General features: G+C 34.4%; 1 protein-coding gene across 4 annotated transcripts in view; it reads left to right on the forward strand.

Moving 5' to 3' along the window:
• The window catches only part of CYFIP1 (cytoplasmic FMR1 interacting protein 1), a 59,637-nt gene that overhangs the window by 15,865 nt on the left and 28,762 nt on the right, over positions 1-15,010 (forward strand). For 2 of the 4 annotated variants that reach the window (XM_034431387.3, XM_087895324.1), the window contains exons 7-16: positions 3,644-3,740; positions 3,970-4,098; positions 4,924-5,028; positions 5,591-5,682; positions 7,709-7,826; positions 8,662-8,784; positions 10,482-10,607; positions 10,707-10,873; positions 12,534-12,681; positions 13,982-14,129. In XM_034431387.3, the coding sequence (XP_034287278.2) occupies positions 3,644-3,740; positions 3,970-4,098; positions 4,924-5,028; positions 5,591-5,682; positions 7,709-7,826; positions 8,662-8,784; positions 10,482-10,607; positions 10,707-10,873; positions 12,534-12,681; positions 13,982-14,129 (1,253 nt within the window). Of the gene's footprint in view, positions 1-3,643; positions 3,741-3,969; positions 4,099-4,923; positions 5,029-5,590; positions 5,683-7,708; positions 7,827-8,661; positions 8,785-10,481; positions 10,608-10,706; positions 10,874-12,533; positions 12,682-13,981; positions 14,130-14,351; positions 14,506-15,010 lie in introns of all 4 variants that reach the window. The other 2 variants (XM_034431385.3, XM_034431386.3) reach the window with 1 other exon arrangement.

Here is a 15,010-nt window from a genome sequence, read left to right on the forward strand (position 1 = left end):
TGCAGCTGCAGTGAGGGAATTGCACTTCAGTCAAAACAAAAGCACATTCCAGCCATCTTCCAAATGAATAGTTCATTTGACTAAAACATATGATTAAAATTTGCTTCAGATGCTTGCTATCTCTAACAATAATACAAATCATCGCAGTATATTTTATTTTATTTAAATGGAGCCAGATACCAGCAAACCATAGTATATATTTAAAATGGACTCACTCTGCAGCATTTTCCCTTTTAGGTGAAAAACACTATTTAGGATAAAAGTAGACTGGGACAGTTGGACCACAAGGTGGCAATAGTTTGCTTTAGTCATATGCCATTGTTCCTGTTGAAAAGATATACATAGAACTTTGATACAATTGTTTCATTTTATATACTTCATCTGTGCAAAATAACTTCATAATTAGGTTTGAGCTGAAATATTAATAAAGCTAAACCTTCGTTAAAGACATGGCTCTAACAGATCTAATGAATTGTTATCTCTGGATCATGTAGATAAATGTTCTGCTTTCCATCTATCCCTTCACTAAGACTAAATACTGAATGCTGTAAATCTGTCATGATGGCAGGAAGCTGTCACTTATGATTTGGGGGAAGGTTTGTGCCACAGTACTGTACCCTTTAGCAAAACCAGCCACTCAATTCATCATGTTTTCAAATCACTAAAGATGATTTTTTTTTCTGCCTACACAAGAAGGGTGTGTATGATATGTACAAGGTCTCATCTTTTGCTATAGTAAAATGCATGATATTCATTGAATACATTAGGATTTGTTTCTGAGTTTTTACAAACTGCACAAAACCATCTCTTCTGAGATTACGCTTGCCAAAATTTGCCTGGTAGAAATGAGCCAGGTGGTTGATTATGATATTAATTATAATTATTAATTAATGGGCTCATTAACGTTTCTTTTCTTTTCTTTTCTTTTCTTTTCTTTTCTTTTCTTTTCTTTTCTTTTCTTTTCTTTTCTTTTCTTTTCTTTTCTTTTCTTTTCTTTTCTTTTCTTTTGACAAATACATTATATGCAGGATTTCCTTGTAGGAATCCTAGTGTCCCCTAGTATCTGTTGTTTGCTTTTGCATTCGCAATTTGCTGTTACCTTTGTGGGGTTTTTTATTATTTATTTATTTTATTATTTTATTTTATTTTATTTTATTATTTTATTATATTTATTTTATTATTTTATTTTATTTTATTTTATTTTATTTTATTTTATTTTATTTTATTTTATTTTATTTTATTTTATTTTATTTTATTTTATTTTATTTTATTTTATTATTTTATTTTATTTTATTTTATTTTATTTTATTTTATTTTATTTTATTTTATTTTATTTTATTTTATTTTATTTTATTATTTTATTTTATTTTATTTTATTTTATTTTATTTTATTTATATCCCGAAGGACTCAGGGCGGTGAACAGCCAAGATCAAATACATAAATATAAAAGTTAAAAACAATTTAAAACCAGATTAAATACTTTGGCCCACAATTAAAAACATCCCATTAAAATCCAATTTAAAATTTAAAACCGTTAAAATTAGGCTAGCCCGGCTTGCTGGAATAACAAAGTCTTCAGGGCATGGCGGAAGGTGCGCAAGTCCGGGATCCTCCATACCTCCGGGGGCAGCTCGTTCCAGAGGGCAGGAGCCCCCACTGAGAAGGCTCTCCCCGGGGGGTCGCCAGTCGACATTGTCTGACCGACGGCACCCCGAGGAGCCCCACCCTGTGGGAGCGTACTGGCCGGTGGGAGGCTGTCGGTAGCAGAAGGCGGTCTCGTAAGTACCCAGGTCCTAAGCCATGGAGCGCTTAGGACCTGAGCGGTTGGGAAATGAAGAATACCTGATGCTTTTTTAAAAATCAGCTTTCATCTGGCAATTGAAAATGTCAAACTTCTGTTTTCACTTAATTATCTAATATTTTTATAACATATTAGATAATTATTACATATTGCTTATTTATTACATATTAAATAGGAGTTTCAATTTCCATTCCTTTAAGTGTCATGATAATGTCTTTGAAGCCTTAAATATATCAGGTTTATCTCATAGAAGTTTTTAATCTGTTATTGAAAGTACTATTTTACTACTCCTTTTCTTCTGTACTTGTACAACTTTGGCATATAGGTAGTCCTTGACTTATGACCACAATTGAGCTCAAAATTTCTGTTGCTAAGCGAGACAGTTGTTAAATAAATTTTGCCCCATTTTACGACCTTTGTTGCCACAGATGTTAAATGACTTGCAGTTGTTAATTTAGTAACACAGTTGTTAAGTGAATTTGGCTTTCCATTGACTGCTTGTCAGAAGGTCACAAAAGGTGATCACATGATCCCAGGACACTGCGACTGTATAAATCTGAGTCAGTTACCAAGCATCTAAATTTTGATCATGTGAACATGGGGATGTTGCAATGGTTGTAAGTATGAAAAACGGTCATAAATCACTTTTTTCAATGACATTGTAACTTCAAATGGTCACTAAATGAACTGTTGTAAGTCAAGGACTACCTATAATAAAATAGTTCACATAATTTAAGGGTGATATCTTGCATTTCAATCTATTTTGGTTATAAGTTTTTAAATCCACTTTTATTCTTACCAAAGATGGGTTAATAACGTGAAATATCTAAATAGGGACTTAACATGAAGAAGACGCAACAGAGAAAGGAAGACTATTGATTTTGGGAACATGGCTATTCTTTGTTTAGCTAGTCAGCAGAGGAGAGACCCAAAATTAGAACATTTTCTTAGCAGTGATTTTTAAGGACTAATATACTAATTCCAGTGACTTTCTTAGATGAAGTGTTTTCAGTGTCTACTTCTCAGCATTAGCAACTACCAAGGAAGAAGGTTCACCTTTTAAATGAAAAGAAAAGCACTTCTGCTTACATTATCCATATCAAGTGTAAACAGGTTTGGTTGCTGAATTAAATACTAGTTTTTATTAAAATGCCTTTAATCTTTTTTACTGCGATTAAAGCTATAATATTGTAATAAATTAGTAATACCATGGTTTTACTTTCACATTGTGATTAGCTTTTCTTCTTATTACTCATTCACTGAACCTGAGCAGATGGTAACCTTGGTTGATTTGAAAAGTGTTGCATATTTTTCGTCGGGCCCTGAAAACCCATTTATTTCAACTAGCTGGGCTGGCTTGAGTTAAATTTTAAACTGATTTTAAATTGGAATTGTTTTAATTATGGCCAAAATATTTAATTATTTTAAACAGTTTTTAGATTTTGTATGTCTTGTTTTTACTTTGGCTGTTCACCGCCCTGAGTCCTATATTGGAGAAGGGCGGTATAGAAATTTAAACAAACAAACAAACAAACAAACAAACAAACAAATAAATAAATATGGCAGGACATAGAATTTAGATGGAAACCCTAGAAAATCTCAGGATTGCAGCCTAGGAAGATAAGAGAATACATAGTCACAGTACTGTAACTACTATGAATCTTTCCTGTTAACTGATTTATTAAATTTATAGCCTCTATTTCTTAATTTATATAACTGATTGTGAAATAACATTAACTTATAGATATAAACAATTTGGTCAAGAATCCGGGAAATCATAAAATGGTATAGTTAGAGTTATTTTTGTAGAGTTAACTAATTTTCTCTTTTTTCCTTGAAAGGGCGGCCCAATTTTTGCGTAAAATGGCTGATCCTCAATCTATCCAAGAATCTCAGAATCTTTCCATGTTTCTTGCCAATCACAACAAGATTACTCAAGTATGTTTTACATATAACACTAACATTGTGTAAATTAACCGTTAATCCATTCTGTGAATTTACATTATTCAAGTTTACATTACATTTACAAAATTCAATTTTTTGCTGTGTAATTAATAAAAGTATACCTGGTTTTATTTTAATAATAGTAAATTGTATTCATTGATTCTTTTTTCATTGTTTTAGTATGATTTAAGACAATGTTTAATCACGTTTTGCTTTATTCTAGTCTTTACAGCAACAACTGGAAGTAATTCCTGGTTACGAGGAACTACTAGCTGATATTGTGAATCTATGTGTAGATTATTATGAAAACAAAATGTACCTAACACCTAATGAGAAACATACGCTTCTAAAAGTAAGTTATATTGCTGGAAATTGTATAAAAACCGGGTGAGAGGTGAGGTGCTGGCAAAAGTTCACTTGAAATACTAATACATCAAAATAATTATTCTACTTAAATATTTACATCTTTTTTATTGTCTCCTCCATAAAAAGACAAATCTTTCTATCTTTCTTTCCCTTTCCCCTTTCCCCTCTCCCCTCTATTCCCCTCCCGTCCCCTCTCCCCTCTCTTCTCCTCCAATGAAAAGACCAGAATGGAATGAATACATCAATGCAATTTGTTCATAGCTAGTATGTTTTGGATTCAGTGGTTAGTGGAACAAATTGATCCAGCATTTATTAGTTGCATTGACTTTTAGCAAAATGAACATAATAATTTTTGAAAATACCAGTGCATTTAATTTTCAATGGTGGTAGTCGTCTTTAAAATTGAACAAGTAGAGACTATGCAAAGAAGCTAACACAGAAGTTTCTAAAGCATATATCACCCAGTATTTAATTGCATATTATAGAAGGCTAACATTGGTTAGCATGTTTTATTGATCCCACTGCATATTGTGCCCGTTTACCAGAGAACAATAACTCTGGTTTTTAGCATTTTTGTTAAATCTGAAAGAAATTCAGCTGCCTACATTTATTGTTTCTGGTGTAATAATTTTTTTCTCATTTTTCTGATCTTCTTTACGCCATGTCTCTTGGATTGTAAACTCCCATGTAACAATTGTCCTGTTACTGATTCTTGTAAACTGCTTTGGGCTGAACAGCAAGGTAAAATGCTTCAGATAAATAGACTTGCATTCTTGATCTGCAAGCAATGTTCCTATGTTCTTCTTTATAGGTGATGGGTTTTGGTTTATACCTGATGGATGGCAGCGTCAGTAACATCTATAAATTAGATGCCAAAAAGAGGATAAATCTCACAAAGATTGACAAGTTTTTTAAGGTTCGTGAAGAATTGTTAACATGAGTAGTAATGTATTTTTATGAACATCTTAGTTTCTTATGCAACAGACTGAATCCTTGGCAACAAAATAACAGGTTTATAAGGGTCAATTTTGTACTGTACAAAAATAATCAGTACAATACTTTTAAGATACCTGAATGGTTACACATTGATGGCTTTCCAAGCTCTGATTATATACCCACCTGTTATGCTTGAAAGGTATAATAATTCAGGCATAGAACCTGTTCAGGAGGCATTTTGCCCGGTGGATGTTTTTGCCCGAGTTTCTAATTAGAATAGTTGAGTGGTGTTGATATACTGGGTATTGTTTAATGGCATCTATTTATGAGGTTTTGGAAAATATTATATTGATTATATCAAAAGTACATTGTATTATATTTAATTTTGTGCACATTGTTTTAAATGACAATCTTACTTGGATCCATGATTTTATGATTGCTTTGTTATAATTGCATACATTTTAATGGTATATAAGCAGTTTATTTGAAAAATATGGGAGCATGAAATATGTGTAAGATTTGCATTTCCCCCCCTTATATAGCAGCTGCAAGTAGTTCCACTGTTTGGTGACATGCAGATTGAACTGGCAAGATACATTAAGACTAGCGCTCATTACGAGGAGAATAAATCTAGGTAAGAGTGAAAAATATCCAGCTATCTTTGTTGAGCATGCTGTAGAATTGCTTTATGTTATTATCAGCATTATTATATCTCACTTAAAATCATGATGTAGGGTAATGTATTATCGTGATAGCAACAGCTAAAGATGTTAGATCAGGGGTGTCAAACTCAATTTCATTGAGGGCTGCATCAGGGCTGTGGTTGACCTCTGGGGGCCGGGTGGGCGTAGCTAACTGGGTGGGCATGGCCAGCTTGATGCCACTCCCCAAACTGCTGTCATGTTTCCTCTTTGCATGAGGTAGACCGGGCCGAACCTATGCTGGCCTGATCTTTCCTCTTCGCACTGGGTAGACCAGGCTGAAGCTATGTTGGCCTGATCTTTCCTCTTCGCACTGGGTAAATTGGGCTGAAGCCACGCTGGCCCGATGTTTCCTCTTCACATTGGGTAGACTAGGACGGCCCCACGGGCCAGATTCAACCACATCACAGATCAGATCCGGCCCGCGGGCCTTGAGTTTTGACACCCTTATTCATCATAAGCATCCATCAGTGTTGTTATGTTAAGGAAGGATGGAAATTGCGGTTTGGAGGACCATAGGTTCCTTAAGCCTATTCTGAGGGATACACAGGAATTTTAATCATAAAAAATGTGCTATTGTATTTTTTATTCATTAACGGTACTTGCATATTTGACATAGTCTTAATTGTCAACCTGAAATCTTTCTTTGGCTTAAATATAGACTTTATATTTTGAAGTTTGGATAGTTACTAAGTTTGGATAGTACTAAGTCTGCCAGGATAAGTGTATGTGTAGTGTGTGTTTAATGGGGAAAATGCACCATTCTCCAGCGCGCTGCTTGGAGAATCCAAATCTTGGGGAGTTCCTCAGCTTGCTTGCCAAGACTGGGTGAATATTTCTTTAAGAAATCTCCTTGGCCACTCCTCCCTTGCTTGGCTGAGCTCCAGTTCATTCACTCAGTCAAGCAAGAGACTGGGTTTTTCCTTGGCTCTGGCTAATTTAGCTGAAGAACTCTTCATATTTTGATTTTTCAAGTGAAATTGAAGTTACAATGCTAATGTCCCTTGTAGACATCCAGTGATTTTATTTTCTCCTACTGCCATTTTACAGTATATTATCAAAATCTTGTATTTAATTTCTCCTAAATATTAAGCAAACTTTGGAAAGTATAACATTCACTGTGCCAAATTATTCTTTCTATGCAAATATATATTAGGGCCAAATTGAAGATTATATGAATCACATTATCTCTCTTATCTAGTAAATGAAATTATATGTGGAATGACCATTTTTCAAGTATTTATCCTTAATTCTATTACAATTTGTAATAATTGAGAAATGTATATTGTGGTTTACATCCACATTTTCATTTTATGATGGCTTATATTTGCATGCTGTAGCAGTTGTCAAAGATTCCAGTTCAGCAAGAATTTAGTGGAACAAAACTAAGGAAAAGAAGCTGGATGACTTGTTGTTTACAATCCACTGTGCTGGCCTTATTAAAAACATTGTTTCCCTCCGGGTCCTTATTTGTATCATCCCAGCAATAGTTAGCATCACGTGAGCCTGTCCTTAAAAGAACTTTGATTGGTGCAAAATATAGCACCAATTCCTATAAGGATAATAATAGTTGCCTTTATTTTCTGATCACATTTTGGAGTTTTGGTTTTAATCTTTAAAGATTTAAATGTGGCTGAGGGAGTAGATGTGCTTGAACATGAAGTTCTTCAGGACGATTTGTTTTAAGTTGCTCCTATTTACAGGAGCTTGCTTTTCTTACAAATTCCTAAAACATTGAGCCTGATTAAGTTGCATCTTCTTTTAAATTGTATTACCAGTAATTGTTAGGATTGGCTATGTTACTTTATGTTTCAGATTATATTATTTTTAAATGGGGGATACTTGTACATCATTTAGTTCCTGCAAAAGTAATTTTGAAATGTTTTGAAATAATTATTAATTGAAAGTTTCCTCCTTCTCATTAGTGTGATCATTTCACATTTTGTTTTTCTCTTACAGATGGACATGTACCTCTTCTGGCAGTAGTCCCCAATACAACATCTGTGAGCAAATGATCCAAATAAGAGATGATCACATGCGCTTTATTTCAGAACTGGCTCGTTACAGCAATAATGAGGTATGTGGATTAGTAGGGAGCACATTTTAAGCAGAGGTAATTTTACATTATGATCCATTATTTTGCATGCTTCACTCAAGAGACTCGAGAGACTTTAGTATATCACTGTTCCTTATACAGACCATTTAAACTTATTCCTATTCTATGTCAATAGAAGGTTTACTCTGGGTATGAAGTACAATTCTGTTTATGAATTCAGTTTTCTGAATTCCTGTTTTATAACGCTTCTTTTTGAAGATGGCTTTTTTCTTAAAATCTAGGCAGAGATTTGTTAGTTGCATAAATAACATGATGTTAATTGATAAGAGTTTTGAGGATTGTTGGATTCAGTTCCCAAATGTTTTTTGGCATTTCCCTTGGGTGCTGAAATGTAACTGAAACCACCAGCAAAAGATTTTTGAACCTGGTTTTCTAACTATACTCCCTATTCTACCCCACCCTTTTACCAAGTCATAAGGATACTAGATCAAAATAACCTTGTATGAAGAAGTAATGATATAAATGTATTCTAATTATAAATTAATATATTCTCCTGTACCATGTTGACATTCATGCTCTTTACATGAAGAAAACTTGCAAGAATATAGACTGCTATGGAACAATTTCACTTAATTTCCAAATGGCTTATCTAACTAGACCAGATCTTTTAGATGGTGGACATTACTTTTGTAAAGCCACATATTTTGAGGGTATCAAATGAATAGAGATAATATTGGACCATCACAAATTTTCACTTAAATTTGAATAAAAATGATTCTTTGTATATGTTGATTCTTTGCATTTAAACCTCTTTCATTTTATGTAAAATCATTTAACAGTCATGCATCCCTTGTAGGTGGTGACTGGATCAGGACGTCAAGAAGCTCAGAAAACAGATGCTGAGTATCGGAAACTTTTTGATCTTTCTCTTCAGGGTCTTCAACTTCTATCACAGTGGAGTGCACATGTTATGGAAGTGGTATGTAGAAAAATAGATAGGAAGTTTTAAAGGAGAAATTAAGGAAAAATATATATAATTGTAACCTTAGATTGCATTTTAGTATTAAAATCTTATTGGTTATTTCCAGACCAACATAAGAGAATTAAGAATCACAACATGGATAGTCATATCTTCAGCAGATCTAAAGTTATCATAGCTATTGTGGCCAAATATCACATTTGTTGAATTGTGAAACAATTTTTTTCACCAGTTAACACAACATGGTTTGAGGGACCCAAGTTTCTCTTCATCATAATCACATGAGAACATAGCACAAGTAGTAGTTGTGTTGTGCCCATCCACAACACAACTGATGACAAATATGGGCCTGGCCTGGAAATCTGCAAGGTTATTCTATTGTGTGGGTCCTTTGTTAGAAGGAATAATTGTTAGTTATTCCTTCTAGCAGAGGGCCCATACAATAAAATAATCTTGCAAATTTCCAGGCCAGGCCCACATATTTGACCAATCACTTTCATTGTTATTGTAGACCTTTGAATACACATGTAAATAGTCTTGTACTATGATACATTCCCATCTCAAAGGCAGTCTTTCAGAGCCACACCTTCTGTGTCAGCATAGGACATCTGCAGCATACCAAAAAAAAAGCCAGTCTGTTTTGGCAGCCCAAGATCAAGCTCTGCCAATTAAGTGGCAAAATGCTGGATTTCTTTGTAGGATAACTGCTTTTTCAGTGTTTAATTTCCTGTACAATTTAAAATAGATGTTAGGCTTCTGATGACTATTCTGTGTAAAATAACCCTCCTTTCCCATTCATAATAATTTAAATACAAACAACAAATTTGTGACTGGTTATGCCAGGGACTCACTTTGACACCAGCCATGTCCTTTTAGCCCTTGCCCCCCTCCCTATTTTTTTTTAACTGAAACTATAGCACTTATCTCAAAACGTTGTCCCCTGTATGTGTGATATGGGCACTTCATTTAATATATAGCCTGTTGTTTATAACATAGGATATTTTTGTAAATTTCTGGAGGACATCCATGAATAAATTTTGCTTATAATATATCTGTTAACAGAAGTTACTCTGATAGTCTTGTAAAGTTGGGATTTCTCAAACAGAACCAGAGGTAAAGACAAAAGAAGTTCACATAGAACTTCATGTCTTTACTCTGGGAAAGGGTATTAAACTGTGTGATATCCATCAATATAATTTCACTTATAGTTCACAACAAATTGTAGGAGTTTTTTTCTTAATGATTGGAGTTATTTTGAGTGATTTTATGGCATTGGTACTTAATATATAAACAAATTAATAACTGCTTTTTGAAATGTACCATGACAGAAATATGAATATTATTTTTCTGTATTACATTTGATTCTAGTATGCTGTGTAATGATGTTACATTTTAAAGTATCAGTTTGGATTTAAATACTTGCAACTAGTTTTATGCTGCAATTAGTTGCCTAGATTGAGATGGATTCTTCCTTTAGACTGAAAGATATATCAAGCCAGTTCAGTAGAGCCTGGATAAACGTAGCAGTGCATATGTAGAAGAGTTATTTTTTTAAGTAGAATATGCGGAATGCAATACCACGTCAGCTGCTAGTTAAGAGGTACAAGTTTCTATATATTGAGATTCAATAGTGAATGGAAAGTTTTGTTTTATTTTGCTCAGTTCTGTGTCATTCTCATTTTCTTTGTTGATTTCAGTATTCGTGGAAGTTAGTACACCCGACTGACAAATATTCTAACAAAGATTGCCCTGACAATGCTGAGGAGTATGAAAGAGCAACTCGCTATAATTATACAAGTGAAGAAAAATTTGCTCTTGTAGAGGTAGGAGATTGCAGATGAGTTCTGCAAAATCTCTAGCTTGCCTTCCTATAAATTTGCCTCATTAGACAAAACTAACATTCCCCCCTCTCCCCCATGCAGGTCATTGCAATGATTAAAGGATTACAGGTGTTGATGGGGAGGATGGAAAGCGTCTTCAATCATGCCATTCGTCATACAATCTATGCTGCTCTCCAAGACTTTGCCCAAATCACACTTAGAGAACCATTAAGACAAGCCATCAAAAAGAAGAAGAACGTCGTCCAAAGGTAGTGACTGACACTATCTCATGCCACTATATTTTTCTTTCAAGCATTTATCTATGTGAATATTCAGGAACATTTTTTATTATTATTATCTACACAACAATATGAAATCATAGTTTCCAGTTTTTCAGCTGGTGTTGGCCTTCATACAAATTGAGATCTTCCCAAGAACCTAGAATGTTGTAATGTATTTGTGTAGTATCTGTGTGGATCTAAGCCGTGTGGCCTTTTGCAATTGACAGGACCAGTTACCAGTATTGGATGCCAATATACTATAGATGTAGTCCTCGACTTATGACCACAATCAGCCCAAAATTTCTGTTCTTAAGTGAGAGATCTGTTAAGTGAATTTTGTCCCATTTTATAATCTTTATTGCCACAATTGTGAAATGAATCACTTTACTTGATAAGTTAGTAACCCAGTTGTTAAGTGAATCTGGCTTCCCCATTGACTATGCTTGTCAGAAGGTCACAAAATATGATCATATGACCTTGGGACACAGCAACGGTCATAAATATGAACCAGTTGCCAAGCATCTGAATTTTGATCACATGATCATGGGGATGCTGCAAAGGTTGTAACAGTGAAAAACGATCATAAATCACATTTTTCAATGCCGTTGTAACTTTGAACAGTCACTAAATGAACTGTTGTAAGTCAAGGACTACCTGTAATCCAAGATAGGCTTGGTATTTATCAAAAATTGAAAAAGAAGAAATTGGAAGTTATGTTTACATAACACTAGCCTTTGGTAAAATACATCCTTAGAAAGAACACTGAAAATAAATTTTCCCCACTTGCTTCTAATTGTTAAGATTTCTTGAGAGTAAGTAGTAGGTCTTTAAAAACTGATCAAAGTGGCAGCCTCCTAGATAATGCCAGCCTAAACATCCTAAAATTATGATCCAGGTTCACAACCAAACAATCTTTGGGCTATGGCTAGATCCCAGAACTGCCTATTATGTGCTCAGATGTTTTGCCCATCCCTAATGTATATAAATAGACTTCTTATGTCAGCTAGAAATCTCATTTCATATACTTTCATCCTATGTAGAATCAACATAATTTGAAGATCTAAATGTATGGCTAGTTGCAGATATCGGGGAATGGTCCTCACCTACCAACATCACATATATTACATATAAATAAATAATAAATAAATAAATAATTTTATTTCTATACCGCCCTTCTCCCGAAGGACTCAGGGCAGTGTACAGCCTATTAAAAGCACAAAGACAGACATCAATTAAAAATAATTAAAATTATTAAATAATTTTGGCTCAGATTTAAAACCCCCAAAATTTAAAACACCCAATTTAAAATCATTACATTAATAGCCCGGCCTGGCGGAACAGCAGGGTCTGGAGGGCACAGCGAAATATACGGAGGTCAGAGATCTTACGCATTTCCGGGGGCAGTTCATTCCACAGGGCAGGGAGGCTTTAGTTGTGTTTGTGTTTATTGTGACAAGATTTTTTTTTCTCATGGTTTAAAATTTGCATGCTTCCAGACTATGATTTATAAAATGATAGCATTATCAGTTGATAATATATTTTAATATCACAATTATTAGTATATAATAACTTCAGAAAGCATATATTTAGTTCCTTGTGGTTCTTAAGGACTAGCTGATGCTCACAAACCCTCTTGAATTATGGTTAGTATCCTACAGGCTATCAGAAAGACTGTGTGTGACTGGGAAGGTGGGCATGAACCATTTAATGACCCTGCACTAAGGGGAGAAAAAGATCCCAAAAGTGGCTTTGATGTTAAAGTTCCAAGGCGTGCTGTAGGTCCTTCCAGTACCCAGGTAATTCCCTCTACTTATTCTTGCACGGGTATCACTGATCAGCAACAGAAATTACTGTGAAATAAACCTATTTAAAATGTCATCAGGGTTAGGCAATTTTATCAGGGATCCTATTTTATAATTTCCTATGCTGATTATGTTTTTTCTGCTGCTTTTTTATTCAATGCAAGTAATTCTTTGTTTAAATACAAATTTGGGGATTTAGATTTTTGATATGCTCAAGATTTTGCTCCTGAAAAATATCATTGCCTATTTTCCACTTAAATTTTAACTGTTTGGTGGGTTTTTCAGTCGGTTGCTATAGTGAGGTGAAGGAGAGGAATATGGTTTTCTCCACTTAAAACTCTGAATATATCCTGTAAAATTAAACCTTTAAAGCTCTGGCTTATTTGGCTTAGAACACAAGAAAATAAGTACCAATTAATTATAGTCTTTTGATTAATATGCATTAAGCTCATGTCAAACTCATACAAGGCTATGCTGAATTCCATAGCCATTGTGTATAGACTAAAAATGTTCTTGCTTGGGAACTTGCTCTTGAGTATGCTACATGTCCAGTTCCATGATGTTTGTGGCACCCTCAATAGAATTTACCAGGACAGGTTACCTGTCATCAGCTTTCTTTTCTTGAACTTTCTTCAGTGTTTTTTTACTTTTCTTTCACAGTTCTCTATCTATCTACCTATTTATTTATTTAGACCAATGGGTCTCAACCTTCCTAATGCCGCGACCCTTTAATACAGTTCCTCATGTTGTGGTGACCCCAACCATAAAATTATTCCTAAAACCATTGAAAATGTGTGTTTTCAGATGGTCTTAGGCAACCCCTGTGAAAGGGTCGTTCGACCCCCAAAGGGGTCCCGACCCACAGGTTGAGAACCACTGATTTAGACAAATAAAAATGATTCCAATCAATCAGTTGTGAAATAATATTGCTTGCAGTGTTCGTGTTAGTTGCAGCATCTTCAGTTCTTTCCCATTAATACATTGCTGTGTTGGAACGAGAAATCTTTGTAATAAGAAAATAAATTATCTTTGAATTTGACTGGCACGAGCTTCCTTAACAGACTTAAGATCTTTTTATGTGCTATAACAAAATGAGTAGGCTGAATAAATAAAACTTCTTACTTCTTGTTGGTCAAAGGGTTCTGTATTCTTCATTGTCTTGCTATTCATGTTTTAACAAACTAATACATTGTACATTCGTCTGATTTTGTGCTTTCTCCTTTTCTCTATTTACCCTTGTGTATTTATTAACGGAGTCTCTCTTCTCCTCTTTTGCCTTTTCCTTTTCTGTTAGCTCTTCCTGGTTCGTTCTATGACAGAGTCCTTAAACTATGCAGAGCTGTTGAAGCAGCTCAGATCTCTGGGAATGGAAAAGTTATTGCATGTGATAAACAAGTTTCTGAGGCAGTCCTACATCTATCCCACTCTTTTAAACTTTGGTGGTAAGGCATTACTTATTATTTTTAAATAATGTCGTGCCATGAACTGTTCCACTGCAAATTGTGGTGCTTTCCCCCCTTTCAGTTTCCTTCAGGTTAATTATTTTTTACTTTCCTTATCAGGTTGCAAATTGAAGTAATCTTCCTTTTGGCAGATAAGTAAAGTTCAACTAATGTGCCATATATGTTTTTCCTCCGTCATGAATGTTCTGTTTAATAATGCAGCTTTACATGGTGAGAACCATGTTAGAGTCCCTCATTGCTGACAAAAGTGGTTCCAAGAAAACCTTGAGAAGTAGCCTTGAGGGACCCACCATATTGGACATTGAAAAATTCCATCGAGAGTCTTTCTTCTACACTCACTTGATAAATTTCAGTGGTAAGATATATAGATGATCAGTGTTCAGCTTTAGCATGTCCTAATACTTCTAACACATCCTGGAAAAATGTTTCCGATTTATTTAATTTTACTCTTATTTAAAATATTCTATCGAAGTTTAGCAGCTTGGCATTTTTTTCCCTGCTGTTGAGAAAAACAGGATGCTGGATTATTTATTTATTTATTTTAAATCCTGCCTTTATTATTTTTAGATATAAGTCAAGATGGCAAACATAACCTAATACTATGTGGATCCTATGTCTGATCCAATAAGAATTTTGTTAAGTCTTTCACATTTAACAATACAGGTACTCTGTGACTTACGACCACAATTGAGCCACAAATTTCTGTTGCTAAGTGAGACATTTGTTAAGTGAGTTTTGCTCCATTTTACGACTTTTCTTGCCACAGTTGTTAAGTGAATCACCACACTTGGTAAGTTAGTGACCCAGTTGTTAAAGTGAATCTGGTTTCCCCATTGACCTTGCTTGTTATAAATTCACCA

Source organism: Pantherophis guttatus, chromosome 5, assembly GCF_059756535.1.
Source record: "Pantherophis guttatus breed Tessera chromosome 5, ASM5975653v1, whole genome shotgun sequence".
In the NCBI taxonomy this organism is placed as follows: Eukaryota; Metazoa; Chordata; class Lepidosauria; order Squamata; family Colubridae; genus Pantherophis; species Pantherophis guttatus.